We start from the raw sequence: 18,999 nt of genomic DNA on the forward strand, positions 1-18,999 counted from the left end.
TTGAAACGGGAGGTATAATATGATGTTTGCTCTTTTTAATACCTGTCTAAAAATATAACACGACAAATGAGGTTAATAATTGGTGCGTGCGTTTCGACGTTTATGACATCTTTCCGCGCCTGAGGATGCATTATATGAAGTCCGGAGCTGTCCCATCAATCATACCAAATAAATTATTTGACTTACGGAAATTGGGAATAATTTTTAATTGTTATTGCAATTTCCAGCTATTTTATTTTACTAGACGATACTTTTAATTTCGGTGTCGTCCTGTGAAGTGGGGAGTAGCCGGAATATCCGAAGGAATTATCACTTATCCGGTATGGTGACCACAACCCAAACTCACATTCAGGTAATAAATCTATGGGATAGTGATCTGTTTTGGAAAATCACATGGGATTAATATGTGTATGCCATTTCGATTGGAAGCTTAATGTGCCCACACCCCTGGGGATTGTATCGCCTTAAGGCGCCTGCATTGATTTGTCAAGGTCAGATTATGGTATCACTTATTTTCAAGATCTCTCTGTTGTTTAAGATTCTATTGGGAGCAAAATGTGCAATTCTCCTCCACATGCACATGAGGTTTCAGAGCAAAAAGGCGTCTGACTTGGATTAGCAAGGTCAGATAATGGCTTCACGTCTTTTCAAAATCAGTACCTTTCATACTAAAGGCATTTACAATGCGGCTGCCTAAGCTTTTATTGATGTATGTGCATGTTATAACTGATTATAAGCCAATAATATGATTAATTTTATTATTTGTCCATGGAGAAAAAGCTACATTTTAGAATGTTAAACCAATAATTAATAATCTTTAAAATTCATGTTATTAACTTTTATAGTCTACTTCTAAATATAAATATTTTTTATGCTCGTTCTTAGATCTTATGTTTAAGTGATAAACCCTTGGCATCATAACAATTTCGTATAACAACATAGGTTTCATAGCACGTTTATGTTATGTTATTGTTCTGTTTGCATGATATGATTGTAGAGTGTAGACTAGTAAAATAAAAATAAAAATATCATCGAAATTGAACGGACATCTTCGCATTCGTTAGCATTCTTTGGGTTAAATAAAGCAAAATGGAGTTAATAAGTGATGACTGTACAACAGGATTTAATTAATAATACTATACAACGTAATTAATGAAATTACATAGATGATAATGATAAATCGATAGATATATTATCTATTGTATATGTTAAATGACATATACGTTCATAAAACAGCTTATTAAAGTAATGACATAGCACTGTATATTTCGGTATAATTTTCGGATAAGATAGCATCCGGAATTTTGTTTACGCAATAGACATTTAAGCTTTATTCGATTAGAAAACAAATCGAAATGATATTTTTCTCTTCTGGAGGTGAATTTAACATAAAACTGGTTATTGGTTGACAGTCAGAAATTTCATTTTGATTGCAAGGAAGCCTGCTTTTTAAGACAAAAATGATGGCCACAATGGACCTTGGTGCCCAGGGAGTGGGCGAGGAGGTACACAATAATGAATATATACATTTGTAATGTTATAAAACTGTGATGATCATGCAAGTCATTAGTATTTCCAGTTTTAATCAGTATGCTGTTAGCATGGTGGGATTATACACTAACTGTGCTTGTATTTCACAACATCACTGACCAATCTAAATGGAAATAACATTATTAATACTTTTTATTTTAACTGCAGTCTATTTGCCAAATTTGTACTTAATTTTACCATTATCATGTTATGCCCTATTAGGGTCAATCCGTGAAAAGTCGGACAAAACTCTATATCCCAAAGCTATTGAATCATTATATAGAACGTACGACGAGTCGTTTTGGGGATTACTTCCCCTTAAAAAGTCAAAGGAGCGTAGTTTCGAAATTTGGTGACATCGATGATGTTATGTGAAAACACCGCGATTTACACTATGAAAATGTTGCTTGATGCGAATCGCTATGACTCGGACAGAGTAGTCGAAACTCGGACACACTGTAGCTGAAACTCGGACAGTTATTTTTGCGTAGTTAAATCTCGGAGTGTGGAACAGTAATTGAACCAAACTTCATTTATTTACAGTAAAATGAATTAATTTGAATGAAGCAGTATTTTACGTGGGCTCAGGGACCTATACCTGTATAGGTCCCTGGTGTGCTGTACTATTTAATGCTGCTTCTTATGTAAACTGCTGGACTTATTTTAATTTGCTTAACACGTATCGAGTATTTGTTATTTATTGATAAAATTTGATGTGTTATTGATTTCCATCTTTGATCACAATGAAACTAGAACAGAAATATACGATGAATAGACATGCAATTTACGTCGTTGACTTTACGGCAGGTATAGTACTATAATCTAGCTAGAGTATCTACAGATCGGTGTGAGATTGCGTAGATGAAAACAAATAAAGTATTTTTAACACTATATTTGTATATGCACGCATCAAAGTAAAAACAAATTGAATATTTATTTGTATTACAGTACATATAATTAGGCCACGACTTTTTTTTTTATTGGTTTACAAAAATTATTTTGAAAATGGTCCATCGGGCGGTCGAAAAAAAAAAAAAAAAAAAAAACATCATTGGAAAAATAAGTTAATACTAATAACATCAGAACAAAGACATCATATCTTTTATAACCTTAACACAGAGACGAAAAATCTAATTATGCAATGAAACACATCTATATCTTCAAATGAAATGAGTCACCTAAAAGCACCTTTTGTAACATCAGGCAATTTTAAACACTCCATTAAATGACATGCGTTCTTCTCCCATTAAAACGAAAAACTGCGCTTCATTTCCGTAATTCGATGCGCACCATTACGCAATGCGATGCCCGTTGCATAAATCTTATATAAGATAAACTACTCATACACAAAGTTTGTGTTTGCTCTTATTGGACTTATGACATCGTCCATGAAAAAAATCGAGGTAGATCGATCCCCGCGTCGTCGCGGTAATGTTTGTTAAAGTTGTTGTTGTCGTGAAAACTCGTTGATTTACAACGCAACACGTCTTTTTTTTAAACTGACGCGAATTAATACAATCATATTTGTCAACTTGGCTTTTGCTTTATTTTGATAATTTAATCCAAAGTTTAATGTTAGCAAGTGTTTTTACTGGAATTGTAAACAAGGAGCCAGTTAAAGTCTTCTGAAAATGTGCAGTCTGTGTGAATTGACAGTTTGACGTCATCAAAGGAAAGCCGCTTGCTGTCTGAAGCAATAAAGCGACAAATTTCGCGCCGACAAAATCAACATGACGAACCAATCGTGCGTTTGTTTCTCAATTGCAATCCTCCAATTTAATAATAGCACGTGCATAGCTCCGCCTTCGAATCTTTTGCAGAGAACGGAGGCGGAGTTTAACGGTTAATTGAGCTAGTATTTTTAATACGCAAGTTGAGTTCCGATTTGCCGAAATTACTCGGCCCTAAGCATTAAAACGACAAATACATTTATCAATGATTTTCCGAGATATACCGATTTGTTCCGATTTCCAAACTTTCTGTACAGTTCCTATAAACTATGGCGGACGTGTTTACAAAATTCCTAAACACATATATCGTAAATAATGGCAGTGTTTTATTGGATTATTTATACTTATTATCAAATTGCAAGGTAATACTTTTTTATCTACTATAATATCGGGTATGTTTAATATAATAAACATGTTAAACAATATAGTTGCGTCACAGACTCGGAAATAAATTTTGATGCGGTCGACATTTTACTGACGCTGATTTTCCTATTGTCTGTAATTAAATAAATTTTGAGAAGTGCCCATAAAAGGACTGGTACATACTGTGTCACATTGAAAAATATCCCGATCTCTGTAATATATGTGAACCAATCGTTGATTGTACTTACTTGATTTTATTCGCAACCGTACTCAAACCGGATCGTTTTTTTTTTCTCGTTTCGCTCGTTTTTCAGTGCGGTCGGGAATAAAATATATAAAAAAAAAGACGATTTTCCGATTTTATTTTTTTTCCCATTTTCCAAAAATTAGGGTCGGCGGTTTTGTAAACCAAGAAATATAAAAGTCGTGGCCTTATGGGCCCTTTGCAAGAACACCAAATATGAAAAGCAATGGTGATGGCGACGATAATGATGAATAAATCACGTTTTTGATCATCTCAATGAAGAATTATTAGTGCGAATAAGTGTTAACCAACATGTGCGCACTTTACATAAAGCTATCAATTATGTAGCTTTTCACGGAGGGCGCAACCTCCTTCATTGAGGGTACTGCCTTATTTTGCTGCGTTTGATGCTGTCTAAGTAAAAATGATAATTTTAATGATTTTAAAACTTTGTGTATAAAAAATAATGTTTGGCTACTTAAGACTGCGTACGACTTTTACCCCTCCCAGACTTCAACCTCATTACTGGCAATTATGTAAGATCACACACCATGCTTACACTGTGCGGTTCCTTACCTACTAAGATGACTTTTCGAGATTACAACAAATCGAATTAATGCAATAAAAATGGAAATAAAATAAAAGACAAAACGGACATCTGAAACTATGTATGTTTAATAAATCTATATGTATTTTAAAATACATCACACTTGTCATGTTAATCTGCAAAGCGCACAAGCAAGCCATGATTACGAGCTTATATCTGGATGGAAGCTACATGTTAATCCTTCGCGTAAAATCCCAAATTATATCGTTGAGATGGATTCACACGTACACGGAATACAGGCTTCGGTTTAATTAAAATATGTCCATCTATCAAATTGAGTCTGTGTAATTCCGATATGAAAAGAGTGTCTTGGCGACGCAAATAGGCACACAATCTATCTGAAGGGTGTGCGTGGATGGCAATGGCATATCGGTCAAAAGAGTTTTCCGTTTCCGGTTTTCCACGGTATTGGGCGGCAACCTGGAGAGCCCTTTGCCCATGGTGATGCATTCCGACTGCATATAGACCTTCAATGATGACTTTCTTCATTGCCTATAAAGATTTATTATTTTAAAATACAAATGAAATGGCCTCAACGCAATTTTTAAATCAATACTTAATGTGTGTGGTGGGGGATGCATGCGGGCGTGCGGGCGGGACTGTGTGTATTTTGAAGTTTATTAGGTCCTTCCGCGCAACTACCTAAGCAGATTTTAGACTATCAAAAGTTTGAACAAAATTTGAATTATATATGCAATTTTTAACTATTTACTGAGGTAATAATGTTGAGGTGGTCTTGTGCTGTGGGGAAAACAGTTGACCACCAACCCAACTCATGTGCGCCGGGAGCGGGTATCAAACCTGGGTGGCTTGCGTGATAATCGAGTTTGCTAACCAATGATATAGCCGGGCAGTCGGTGTTTATTTCATTATAACATTTACGAAATGTACAGGCTTACTGCTGTATTTAGTATTAATTGTCAATAATTAGCCATGATTGATAACTTTATGCAAAAGGGCTTCGTTTTTTGTGTTTGTTATTTCCTTGCTATTGTCCGAGTTTTAACTGAAGTGCAAAATATGTAGTTAAATGTCGGACACTTTTAATTTCGTCAAATACATAATAAATTATCAGATATTCTTCATAAAACTATTAAATTTTATCTCCTTAAACAATAAAACAATCAATATCTTAATGAATATACAATCGTATAGCCGTTGCGCAATGAAAATCACTGAACGAACCTTAGCATTCAAATTGCCCGTCTTTCTGGAAACAATGCGTATCGTCATACATGTAAGCCTGTGTGCGGCACGTCATTGGTTTTGTGTTTACGTAAACGGTGTCGATGCACATACTGTACAGATGTATTTTTCAAAGTGAATGGCTATGTGTCACTAAATGCGTGTTACTGGGGATTTCAAGTCGGTTATTGTATATTTATGCCCCCCTTCGAAGAAGAGGGGGTATATTGCTTTGCTCATGTCGGTTTGTCGGTCAGTCGGTCCGTCCACCAGGTGGTTGTCAGACGATAACTCAAGAACGCTTGGGCCTAGGATCATGAAACTTCATAGATACATTGATCATGACTCGCAGATGACCCCTATTGATTTTGAGGTCACTAGGTCAAAGGTCAAGGTCACGGTGACCCGAAATAGTAAAATGGTTTCCGGATGATAACTCAAGAATGCATACGCCTAGGATTATGAAACTTCATGGGTAGATTGATCATGACTCACAGATGACCCCTATTGATTTTGAGGTCACTAGGTCAAAGGTCAAGGTCACGGTGATCGAAATAGTAAAATGGTTTTCGGATGATAACTCAAGAACGCATATGTCTAGGATCATGAAACTTCACAGGTAGATTGATCGTGACTCACAGATGACCCCTATTGATTTTCAGGTCACTAGGTCAAAGGTCAAGGTCACAGTGACAAAAAACGTATTTACACAATGGCTGCCACTGCAACGGACAGCCCATATGGGGGGCATGCATGTTTTACAAACAGCCCTTGTTTATTATGTGTTTTACTGTCAACTGTCCGACTTTTAAAGACGTCCGACTTTTCACGGATTGACCCTACACTTTAATGCATAAACCTAGATAATTTTAAAAATCAAAAGTATGAGTCCCAGGGACTCAAAGTTTTAACAAAATAGTACATATCAAAGAAAGATTCTAAAGAAGAGACCATTTATCAGAGGGGCCACTACAGCATAGCTAATTTACAGCCCAACAGTCCAGGTATCCAGGTATAGTTTTTAAATCTATGGGTCCGAGAGAAAAAGTATGGGTCCCATCTTATTTTGGCCATCTATGAGCAGAAGAAAGGATATTCAACAGTTTTATTACTAGATCACTCTATTATCCATACATCATATATAAAGTAATTAAAGACTAGTCCATATTGAAAGCTCAGCAGACAACAATTGTAAATGTATGTGATGTAATGGCTTCAAATGGTGCAAATTTTAAAATGGAGAAAATGTCATTACAGAGCAGGCTTTTTCAGAGAATACAACCTTCTGTCTTTCTGTACTTTTCAGAACTTAACTGCTTCTGAAAAGTCAAGTTCACCATTTTGAAATTTGACTATCATCAGTTTATGCTGGGTTTAATCTTATAGACTCAAGAGGCCATTGTCTGAACAAAAAAAGATTTGGTAAGGGAAGATATAAACAGGTAGCAACAGATTTTTACAAAAACATAAAATGTTTGAATAAAATATGCAAAACTGTATTTGTTTGTGTTTGTGCATTTCTACATTGAAAGCTTACGTTGGGCTGTTGACCACTTAACGGAAAGCTGGTAAAGGGAGGTGTCAAGGAGGTTTTTCGCGGGTAACGGTCGGTGTGAACAGGGACTTCTGGTTGTTTTCCAGTTTGGTTTAGATTTTTAGTGCCTCCATTGTACATAACATTCACGCGTCTGACGTATGTAGTGCGATACAAAATAACCCTACTTGACCATTATAATAGATGAGCAGTTTTACATCAATACTGAGTCAGACATATCTCAACGACTGTAGCCATTAAGATGAAGCATAATTGACATAAAAAGTTTCCACTTTAAAACAAAGCACTATGAGTTTTATTCATCATTCAAATTAAAAGCCCAGGAAGAATGACATGATTTGTTATGTTTGCATGTTTTACATGAAATGTACGAGGACTGTTAATTTGTTGCTAGAAAATTACAAAATTGTCAGAAAAATATAGTGCTATCAGTGATATTTTTACAAATTTTCTCATCTGGGTCCTGGGACTCAATAACTTGCAAATCTATGAGTCCCCAAATTGAAAGAATGAGTCCAAATATTAAACGATATTATTTTTTGAGAAATTTCAATGAATTTTTGGGACTCACATAATTCCAAACTTTGCATCCCCAGAGGTTTTTGTGAGTCCAGGACGCAGGACTCGCAGGTAAAAAAATCACTGTGCTATGCAACCCATGCTCCGTATCATAATGAAGCTTCCTATTGTTGAATACAAAAATTGAATACAAAATTTAACCCCAAAACTGAGCTTTCCAATGACCCGGATTATTGATAGCGCAATAGTAAAATGGCGGCCATTTTCGGTCGATTTGGTTTTAAATTATTTTTTTCTCAGTTCGCGAAATATTTTTATGTCCCCCACTATAGTAGTGGGGGACATATTGTTTTTGCCCTGTCTGTCTGTCTGTTGGTCTGTTTGCGCCAACTTTAACATTTTGCAATAACTTTTGCTATATTGAAGATAGCAACTTCATATTTGGCATGCATGTGTATCTTATGAAGTTGCACATTTTAAGTGGTGAAAGGTCAAGGTCAAGGTCATCCTTCAAGGTCAGAGGTCAAATATATGTGGCCAAAATCGCTCATTTTATGAATACTTTTGCAATATTGAAGGAAGCAACTTGATATTTGGCATGCATGTGTATCTTATGGAGTTGCACATTTTGAGTGTTGAAAGGTCAAGGTCATCCTTCAAGGTCAGAGGTCAAATATATGTGGCCCAAATCGCTTATTTTATGAATACTTTTGCAATATTGAAGATAGCAACTTGATATTTGGCATGCATGTGTATCTTATGGAGCTGCACATTTTGAGTGTTGAAAGGTCAAGGTCATCCTTCAAGGTCAGAGGTCAAATATATGTGGCCCAAATCGCTTATTTTATGAATACTTTTGCAATATTGAAGATAGCAACTTGATATTTGGCATGCATGTGTATCACATGGAGCTGCACATTTTGAGTGGTGAAAGGTCAAGGTCAAGGTCATCTTTCAAGGTCAGAGGTCAAATATATGTGGCCCAAATCGCTTTTTTTATGAATACTTTTGCAATATTGAAGAAAGCAACTTGATATTTGGCATGCATGTGTATCTCATGGAGCTGCACATTTTGAGTGGTGAAAAGTCAAGGTCAAGGTCATCCTTCACAAGGTCAAGGTCATCCTTCACAAGGTCAAGGTCATATATAGGGGGACATTGTGTTTCACAAACACATCTTGTTCAGTATCATAATTTATACACTTTTAGGATTTTGCGTCTGCGGGACGCATATATAGCAAATGTTTGCGTCTACTGTGATTTCTATGCGTCCAGGACGCAGGACGTGGACCTAAAATTATCCCTGCATAAATAAAGACCTTGATTTTTAGCGAGGCTGTTTTCGGAGAAAACCCAAGCTATTGTCATAGCCAGCTCGTTGTCCGCCGTCTGCCGTCCGCCGTAGGCGTCGTGCTAAAACCTTAACATTGGCCATAACTTTTCAAATATTGAAGATAGCACCTTGATATATGGCATGCACGTGTATCTCATGGAGCTGCACATTTTGAGTGGTAAAATTTCAAGGTGAACATCATCCTTCAAGGTCTAGGGTCGAAAAAACAAAGTCAAGGAAAGTAATAAGCTTTAAATGGACATAGTTATCTGACCAGCCCATGTATACATTTTTGTTAAATAAATCAAAGCGGCGCAGTAGGCGGCATTGTGTTTCTGACAAGCACATTGTGGTAAAAGGTCAAGGTCATCCTTTATGGTCTACGGTAAAAAATACAAATTTTTATTATTTGCTACTAAAAATAGAGATTTTTTAGAGACAATTATTTTCAAGGGAAGAAATTTATGTAATTATAAATCTTATATTATATATTTCCTTACCAAGAATTTAAGTTCTTTTCACAGTTACTGTACAGATTTATTATTTTGATTATTTATAACTCAAATGATTTGTCAATTTTTTTTTTTTAATGATATAATTATTATTTCTTTGTTGTTCATTACATACCTGTGGACTTATGTCCATAGATACATGAAAAAGAAAAAAAATCTGGCTAAGATGTCTTTTAAACAGTGATGTCTGACATGGTCATAATTGACTGTGAGACCCCCCCCCCCCCCCCCCCGGATGGATTGGACAAAATTCTAGGGAACTAATAAGCTTTAAAGGGAGATGATTTCTATACCTGCAAAATGATAAATAGCAATTTTATTTCAAAGCGGCGCAATAGGGGGCATTGTGTTTCTGACGAACACATCTCTTGATATAATTATCATTTCTTACCTGTTCTAATTTGTGAATGCTAGTTTTCATTCAATATCACAATACCAGTGGACTTATGTCCATACATACATGATGAACTCTGGCTATGATCTCTTTGATAAACCACAGGCCTTGGTTGTCAGTGATATGTCTGACTTGGTCATTTTTGACTGTCTACAGACCGCCCCCCCCCCCCCCCAGCCCCCCCGGTTGGATTGGACAAAATCCAAGGGAAATAATAAAGCTTTAAAGGGAGATGATGTCTATACCTGCCAAATGATAAACAGAAATTTTATTTCAAAGTGGCCCAGTAGGGGGCATTGTGTTTCTGACAAACACATCTCTTGTTGAGTCACTAGGTCAAAGGTCCAGGTCACTGTGACCTCTAAAAAAAATTCTGACAAGCTTTCGCAGCAAGCGTGGCACCCGTTATGCGGTGCTCTTGTTTAATGATGCAGTAATTATAGACATTTTTTCATTTACAACACTTAGTGCATGTTAGTATTTCATTTACACGCTTTTCTAGATAAACAAATGATTTTCTAATTTTACAAGAAAATCCCGAAACAATTCTCATTAATTGACACATGAAATGTGACATCTGCCCCCAGGTGACAGAGCTGGCTGAGTACATAAAGGAGAAGATCTGGCAGGATCCGCTGGCAGCAGATCTGCAGTGGAGTCTGTTCATAGCAGCATTGCGCAACTACAGAGTGGACACTGTGCTGAGACCCTTTCCTCCCATGTTCCTTAATGGAGAAGAAAAAGACCTGAACGCTTTGGTAGGTAGTTTTGCTTTCATTTAAGTTTTGGTGCTGTACACTTCTTTCTCACAGGATCAAAACTTGGTGAGTTTTTTTTATCACCTTTTTGTTGTTGTTTTTGTTGGCTGTCGTGTGTTGTCAACATTTACCGTGTGATTACTCTAGAGTCCACATTTAATTCCTGATCTTCATGAAACTTTGACTTGATTATTTGTCTTAATTATGCATTGGGCAAGTTTTCAAATGAGTATTTTGAATGTGGCATTTTTCCCCGCAGTTATGTAATAACTTGCTCAGAACATTCATCCCAATAATATCTTGGTTGAGTGTGAAAATGGTATCGGTCTGTTGAAAACAATGTCTGTGAGGGCAATTTCCTTATAAAGTTGTTTGGAAAAATTGTGAAAACTATAGAGGTCACATTTATTGCTCAATCTTTATTAAAATTGCTGAGATCTTTCGTCCCAATGATATCTAGGCCGAGTTTGAAAATGGTTCCGGTCAGTTGAAAAACATAGCCGCTATTGGACTTGGCACTTTCCCTATATGACTTTAGTGAACTTTCCAGGATTCACAATTTTGGCCAAATCATCTTAAAAGTTGCTCTTAATTTGTTCTAATGATATGTCTGCCAAAATCCAAAATGGTACTGGTCCATGGAAAAGCATTGCTAAATGGAGGCAGAGCAATATTCTGTATGGATTTTTATCAAAACCTTGTGAATACTCCAGAGATCACATTTATTGCCCAATCTTCAATTATTTTATTAAGAACATTACGAACATTGTGTTGTTATTATTGTGGTTTGTTCCAAAACATTGCTGCCATGTGTTCTGGATGTTTTATGGTGAAACTTTGTGAACGCTACCTGCTCATAACAGTTTCATTCCTTAGGGTCTCTCTTGTGCTTGCCTTAGTGCTTTTTGACCTTTAGTTTCTGTTATATGTAGATATATATTTTACAGATGGTCTTATTTAACAGTTAGTTAAACTTACCATGCATCCTACATTTTTCAGCAATCTGCAGTTTCTGAAATCCCATCTTTGTCTCGACTTACAAGGGAGGTCCATAAAATGCCCAATAAGCAGTTGGAGTTGGTCAAGTGGGTTATGGACTCCAGGTCATTCACTCTATCTAATGTTGGCACCACAAAGGTATGGGGGAAAATAGTCAGGATTATTTAAGCCTCTTTCTGGGAGAATGGGGCTAAATGCATATGAGTAAAGTGTTGCCCCATATTAGCCTGTGCTATCCACGTTGGCTAATCAGGTACGCAACTTTCCGCTTTTATTGTATTAAAAAAAGAAATTATTTTCTTATTAAAGATCCAGTTAAGGCAGAAAGTGTTGTCCCTGATTAGCCTGTGCACACTGCACAGACTTATCTTGGATTACACTTAACGCTCATGCATGTAGTCCAGTTGTCCTAGCACAAGGCTTATTTCTTTAATGAATATAACAAACTGATCAGCTACATGTATATAGATTTTTATGTTAAAGTTCACAAACTGGCAGAGTATTTTCGGTAATGTTGTGTTTCGTGTTGAATTTGCAGTTGATTTGGCTACATCAAAATAAAAATAGTTAGTTTTTTCCCTGTTATTCCTATGAATGGTGGGTGAATTGTTAAATTAATTATTTTGATAAAGTATGTTTTTAGCTCAACTTTTATATATGAAATATATATAGTGGAGCTATCCTACTCATCCCGGCGGCGGCGTGAGCGTGCAAATGTTTAAGTTTGCGTACCACCCCAAATATTTCCTATGTCCCGTGACATATTGCTTTAATATTTTGCATACTTCTTTACCAACATGACCCCAACCTATAAACAAGAGCCGACAACTGTATCAAGCATTTTGTAAAAATTATGGCCCTTTTTTTACTTAGAATATGCATATTATTGATAAATCTATGTAAAAGTTTGTGTACCAACTCAAATATTTTCAATGTCCCTTGACATTTTGCTTTCATATTTTGCAAACTTCTTTACCAACATGACCCCAATCTATAAACAGGAGCAGACAACTGTATCAAGCATTTTGTAAGAATTATGGCCCTTTTTTCACTTAGAATATGCATATTATTGATAAATCTGTGTTAAAGTTTGCGTACCACCTCAAATATTTTCAATGTCCCTTGACATATTGCTTTCATATTTTGCAAACTTCTTTACCAACATGACCCCAATCTATGAACAGGAGCAGACAACTGTATCAAGCATTTTGTAAGAATTATGGCCTTTTTTCTATTAAGAATTTGCATATTATTGATAAATCTATGTTAAAGTTTGCGTACCACTTCAAATATTTTCAATGTCCCTTGACATATTGCTTTCATATTTTGCAAGCTTCTTTACCAACATGACCCCAATCTATAAACAAGAGCAGACAAATGTATCAAGCATTTTATAAGAATGATGGCCCTTTTTTGTCTTAGTAACTGAATATTTTGTTAAATTTTGTGTGTTTAGATCCACTTGACTTCTAAAGTATCAAAGCTATTGCTTTCAAACTTCAAATATTTTCTTACTATAATGAGGATACTGTACATGGCAAGTTCAATTTGACCTTGACCTTTGAATGATCTTGACTCTCAAGGTCAAAAGAATACATTTTAGTTAAATAAATAAATTGCCATAACTTCTTTATTTATGATCAGATTTTATTAATACTTTGACAAAACAACACTTACCTGAATACCACAATGGATTCCACCCAAACAATACCCCACGCCCCAACCCAGAATCTCTGCCCCCCCCCCCCCCCAAAAAAAAAAAAAATTGGTTTTTCCTTTTTTATTTTTGAAAGATCGTCTAATAAATGATCCCACCTCACATTATACCCCCCTCTCAACCCCCCCCCCCCCCCTACCCAACCCAAAAATAATATTTTTTCTTTGAAACATGGTTAAAAAACAAAAACAAATATTTATTTACTTTATTTTGGAAGGACCATCCAAACTTCCCACCCAAGCTATTGCTATCCAACTTGAAATAAAATCTTATTAGTTTGTTTTATGTCTTTACTAATGTTCAATAGATTGTGGAAAATATACCTGAACTATTACCTTGACCTTATTGAATAATTTGAACAATTTCCCCATGATGGCTTACCTTATACTGTCAAGCACTTGAATAGTGGAGCACGCTGTCCTCTGACAGCTCTTGTTTTAAATATAATTGATGTTTTTTAAGCTCACCTGAGCACAACGTGCTCATGGTGAGCTTTTGTGATTGCATTTTGTCCGCCGTCTGTTGTGCGTTGTGCGGCGTCAACATTTGCCTTGTTTACTCTCTAGAGGCCACATTTATTGTCCAATCTTCATGAAATTTGGTCAGAAGATTGGTTTCAATGACATCTTGGATGAGTTCGAAAATGGTTATGTTTGCTTGAAAAACATGGCTGCCAAGGGGCGGGGCATTTTTCCTTATATGGCTATATATGGCTATAGTAAGATCTTGTTAACCCTCTAGAGGCCACATTTATTATCTGATCTTCATAAAACTTGGTCAGAAGATTCATCCCAATAATATCTTGAATGAGTGTGAAAATGATGCGGGTTGGTTGAAAAACATGGCCGCCAGGGGGCGGGGCATTTTTCCTTATATGGCCTTAGTAAAACCTTGTTAACACTCTAGAGGCCACATTTATTTCCAATCTTCATGAAATTTGGTCAGAAGATTGGTCTCAATGATATCTTGGATGAGTTCGAAAATAATTATGTTTGCTTGAAAAAAATGGCTTCCAAGGGGAGGGGCATTTTTCCTGATATGGCTATAGTAAAATCTTGTTAACACTCTAGAGGCCACATTTACTGTCCGATCTTCATGAAACTTGGTCAGAATATTTATCCCGATAATATCTTGGAAGAGTTAAAAAATGATTCCGGTTTGTTGAAAAGCATGGCTGCCAGGGGGCAGGGCATTTTTCCTTTTATGGCTATAGTAAAACCTTGTTAACACTCTAGAGGCCACATTTATTTTCCGATATTCGTGAAACTTGGTCATAAGAATTGTCACAATAATATCTTGTTTTCTCAGGTGAGCGACTTTGGGCCTTTCAGGCCCTCTTGTTGTTATATTTTTGTCTGTTTGTAAAATGATGATATTTTGTTCATTTTATTACAAACTTGCACTTTATTAATACTTACACTGGATTCTTACATGTTCTTCTCATTAAGTAAAACTACAGTGACAAATAAAGTATATTTATCCTTGATCTGTGAAATATATTGCTTTGTGACAATTTTGCTTGTTTGATTTTTGATAATCAACTATATAATGCTTTGTGATGTAATACTTTTATTAATTTTAAACTCATTTCACACTCTGATTTTTTTAGTTTTCAGATATAAAAAAGTTAACTGGACATAGTGTAAAAGTGACTGAGCCCAATTACATTTTTGAAGTGCAGCCTAGTGCGCAGGCGGATGAGAAGTTTGCACACCTCCAGGGAGACAGGGGCCTGCTGTATGCCTACCATGGCAGCCGCCTGGAGAACTTTTACTCCATACTGCACAACGGGCTGGCCTCACACATGAATAAGGTATTTATTATATGTATTTGGGCCATGCTCTGTGAAAAAGGGGTTTAATGCTTGTGTGTTAAGTGTCGTCTGCACAGGCTAATAAGAGACGACACTTTCCGCTTTGATGATATATTTGATTTAAAGAAAGTCTCTTCTTAGCAAAAATCAAGTTAAGGCGGAAAGCCTGTGTGGGCTGCACAGGCTCATCTGGGACAGCACTTTACGCACATGCATCGAACCCCCTTTTCATAGAGCATGGCCCATTTATTTTATATGGTGGTTTCTGTATTTATAGAACAGTTATACAATTTCATATTGTTGTCAATGTTTTGAAGGTATTTCATAGCAAACAGTTTTTCACTGTGATGATGCTATGAACGTGTTATATATTTGTCTGTTTGTCAATTTTATTAAGTCTGGAAATATGGTAATTTCTGAGACTGTTAAGGCGTAATTTTCATGTTCATTAAAGGTTTAATAAAGGCTTCTGTTATTCATTTACTGTACAAAAAAGTGTGAGTTTAGAAAATAAAAAAGCATAAATAACAGAAGCTGCTGTTGCTGTTAAATATGCTGTTGTGCATGGAAGATGAAAAGTGCAAAATTATATGGAAGTCTGTGATTTACAGTTTTATGTAACCAATCCTTTTTGAACTGATACACTAGTGTCAGAAAAGTCTAGTTATTGATTGTGAAGTTGTATATGAGATGTCTGTCTAGTTGATAGAATTACAAATCAAAAGTCATGACGATAAATATGAGCTTAGCCCTGTGAAAATTAGGCTCATATTCAGTTGTCACTACAATGTGTGGAGACATTGAGATGACTGTTGTAAGTTATCCCAACATCCAGCCCAATCCTAGCAATACTTGTTTGTTAAGGATATGTGGTGAATATCATGGATTTGAATGTTTAACCCTTTACCACTTAGATACATATGTATTTTGACACGTTTGTAGTCCCTTAGAAAGTTACATTAATTAAGACCTTTCTTACTAGATTCAAATTTTAAAGGTTTCTATTCCAACCCTTAAATACTGATGAGAAGCAAACAGCATAAAACCTGAACAGACTGCGAGTTACTCTATGTTTGTTCATTTTAGACGTCAGTGTTTGGTGAGGGTACAAACCTCTGTGTTGGTTCATTCCAGACGTCAGTGTTTGGTGAGGGTACAAACCTCTGTGTTTGTTCATTCAAGACGTCAGTGTTTGGTGGGGGTACAAAACTCTGTGTTGGTTCATTCTAGACGTCAGTGTTTGGTGAGGGTACAAGCCTCTGTATTTGTTCATTCTAGACGTCAGTGTTTGGTGAGGGTACAAACCCCTGTGTTTGTTCATTCTAGACGTCAGTGTTTGGTGATGGTACAAACTTCTGTGTTTGTTCGTTCTAGCCGCCAGTGTTTGGTGAGGGTATAAACCTTTCTGCTTGTTTGTTCTAGACGTCAGTGTTTGGTGATGGTACAAACCTCTGTGTTTGTTCGTTCTAGACGTCAGTGTTTGGTGAGGGTACAAACCTTTGTGTTTGTTCGTTCTAGAAGTCAGTGTTTGTTCGTTCTAGACGTCAGTGTTTGGTGAGGGTACATACCTCTGTGTTTGTTCGTTCTAGACGTCAGTGTTTGGTGAGGGTACATACCTCTGTGTTTGTTCATTCTAGACGTCAGTGTTTGGTGAGGGTACATACCTCTGCGTTTGTTCTTTCTAGACATCAGTGTTTGGCAAGGGTACATACCTCTGGGTTTGTTTGTTCTGGACGTCAGTGTTTGGTGAGGGTACATACCACTGTGTTTGTTCATTCTAGACATCAGTGTTTGCTGAGGGTACATACCTCTGTGTTTGTTCGTTCAAGACGTCAGTGTATGGTGACGGTACAAACCTTTGTGTTTGTTTGTTCTAGACGTCAGTGTTTGGTGATGGTACAAACCTCTGTGTTTGTTCGTTCTAGACATCAGTGTTTTGTGAGGGTACAAACCTCTGTGTTTGTTAGTTCTAGACGTCAGTGTTTGGTGATGGTACAAACCTCTGTGTTTGTTCGTTCTAGACATCAGTGTTTGGCTGAGGGTACAAACCTCTGTGTTTGTTCATTCTAGAAGTCAGTGTTTGGTGAGGGTACAAACCTCTATGTTTGTTCATTCTAGACATCAGTGTTTGGTGAGGGTACATACCTCTGTGTTGGTTCATTCTAGACATCAGTGTTTGGTGAGGGTACAATGTCTGGAATGAACCAACACAGAGGTTTGTACCCTCACCAAACACTGACGTCTATAATCAACAAACACAGAGGTTTGTACCATCACCAAACACTGACGTCTATAACGAACAAACACAAAGGTTTGTACCCTCACCAAACACTGACGTCTAGAACGAACAAACACAGAGGTTTGTATCCTCACCAAACACTGTCGTCTAGAACGAACCAACACAGACGTTTGTACCCTCACCAAACACTTATGTTTAGAAGGAAACAACACAGTGTTTTGTGAGGGTACAAACCTCTGTGTTTGTTCATTCTAGACATCAGTGTTTGGTGAGGGTACATACCTCTGTGTTGGTTCATTCTAGACATCAGTGTTTGGTGAGGGTACAATGTCTGGAATGAACCAACACAGAGGTTTGTACCCTCACCAAACACTGACGTCTATAATCAACAAACACAGAGGTTTGTAAGCTCACCAAACACTGATGTCTAGAATGAACCAACACAAAGGTTTGTACCCACACCAAACACTGATGTCTAGAATGAACAAACACAGAGGTTTGTACCATCACCAAACACTGACATCTAGAACGAACTAACACAGAGGTTTGTACCATCACCAAACACTGACGTCTATAACGAACAAACACAAAGGTTTGTACCCTCACCAAACACTGACGTCTAGAACGAACAAACACAGAGGTTTGTATCCTCACCAAACACTGTCGTCTAGAACGAACCAACACAGACGTTTGTACCCTCACCAAACACTTATGTTTAGAAGGAAACAACACAGTGTTTTGTGAGGGTACAAACCTCTGTGTTTGTTCATTCTAGACATCAGTGTTTGGTGAGGGTACATACCTCTGTGTTGGTTCATTCTAGACATCAGTGTTTGGTGAGGGTACAATGTCTGGAATGAACCAACACAGAGGTTTGTACCCTCACCAAACACTGACGTCTATAATCAACAAACACAGAGGTTTGTAAGCTCACCAAACACTGATGTCTAGAATGAACCAACACAAAGGTTTGTACCCACACCAAACACTGATGTCTAGAATGAACAAACACAGAGGTTTGTACCATCACCAAACACTGACATCTAGAACGAACTAACACAGAGGTTTGTACCATCACCAAACACTGACGTCTATAACGAACAAACACAAAGGTTTGTACCCTCACCAAACACTGACGTCTAGAACGAACAAACACAGAGGTTTGTATCCTCACCAAACACTGTCGTCTAGAACGAACCAACACAGACGTTTGTACCCTCACCAAACACTTATGTTTAGAAGGAAACAACACAGTGTTTTGTGAGGGTACAAACCTCTGTGTTTGTTCATTCTAGACGTCAGTGTTTGGTGAGGGTACATACCTCTGTGTTTGTACATTCTAGATGTCAGTGTTTGATGAGAGTACAAACCTCTGTGTTTGTTCGTTCTAAACGTCAGTGTTTGGTGAGGGTAGATACCTCTGTGTTTGTTCGTTCTAGATGTCAGTGTTTGGTGAGGGTACATACCTCTGTGTTTGTTCTTTCAAGACGTCAGTGTTTGG

At 36.9% G+C, this 18,999-nt stretch overlaps 1 protein-coding gene across 4 annotated transcripts in view; it reads left to right on the top strand.

Moving 5' to 3' along the window:
- The first annotated feature begins 1,083 nt into the window (after positions 1-1,083).
- LOC127877439 (protein mono-ADP-ribosyltransferase PARP16-like) overlaps positions 1,084-18,999 on the top strand; it is a 28,329-nt gene continuing 10,413 nt past the window's right edge. Inside the window, exons 1-5 of one of the 4 annotated variants that reach the window (XM_052423316.1) lie at positions 1,103-1,145; positions 1,438-1,505; positions 10,560-10,730; positions 11,730-11,867; positions 15,056-15,259. In XM_052423316.1, the coding sequence (XP_052279276.1) occupies positions 1,106-1,145; positions 1,438-1,505; positions 10,560-10,730; positions 11,730-11,867; positions 15,056-15,259 (621 nt within the window). In that variant the 5' untranslated portion in view covers positions 1,103-1,105. Of the gene's footprint in view, positions 1,506-10,559; positions 10,731-11,729; positions 11,868-15,055; positions 15,260-18,999 lie in introns of all 4 variants that reach the window. The other 3 variants (XM_052423318.1, XM_052423319.1, XM_052423317.1) reach the window with 3 other exon arrangements.

The sequence above is a fragment of the Dreissena polymorpha genome, chromosome 4, assembly GCF_020536995.1.
Source record: "Dreissena polymorpha isolate Duluth1 chromosome 4, UMN_Dpol_1.0, whole genome shotgun sequence".
NCBI classification, from domain to species: domain Eukaryota; kingdom Metazoa; phylum Mollusca; class Bivalvia; order Myida; family Dreissenidae; genus Dreissena; species Dreissena polymorpha.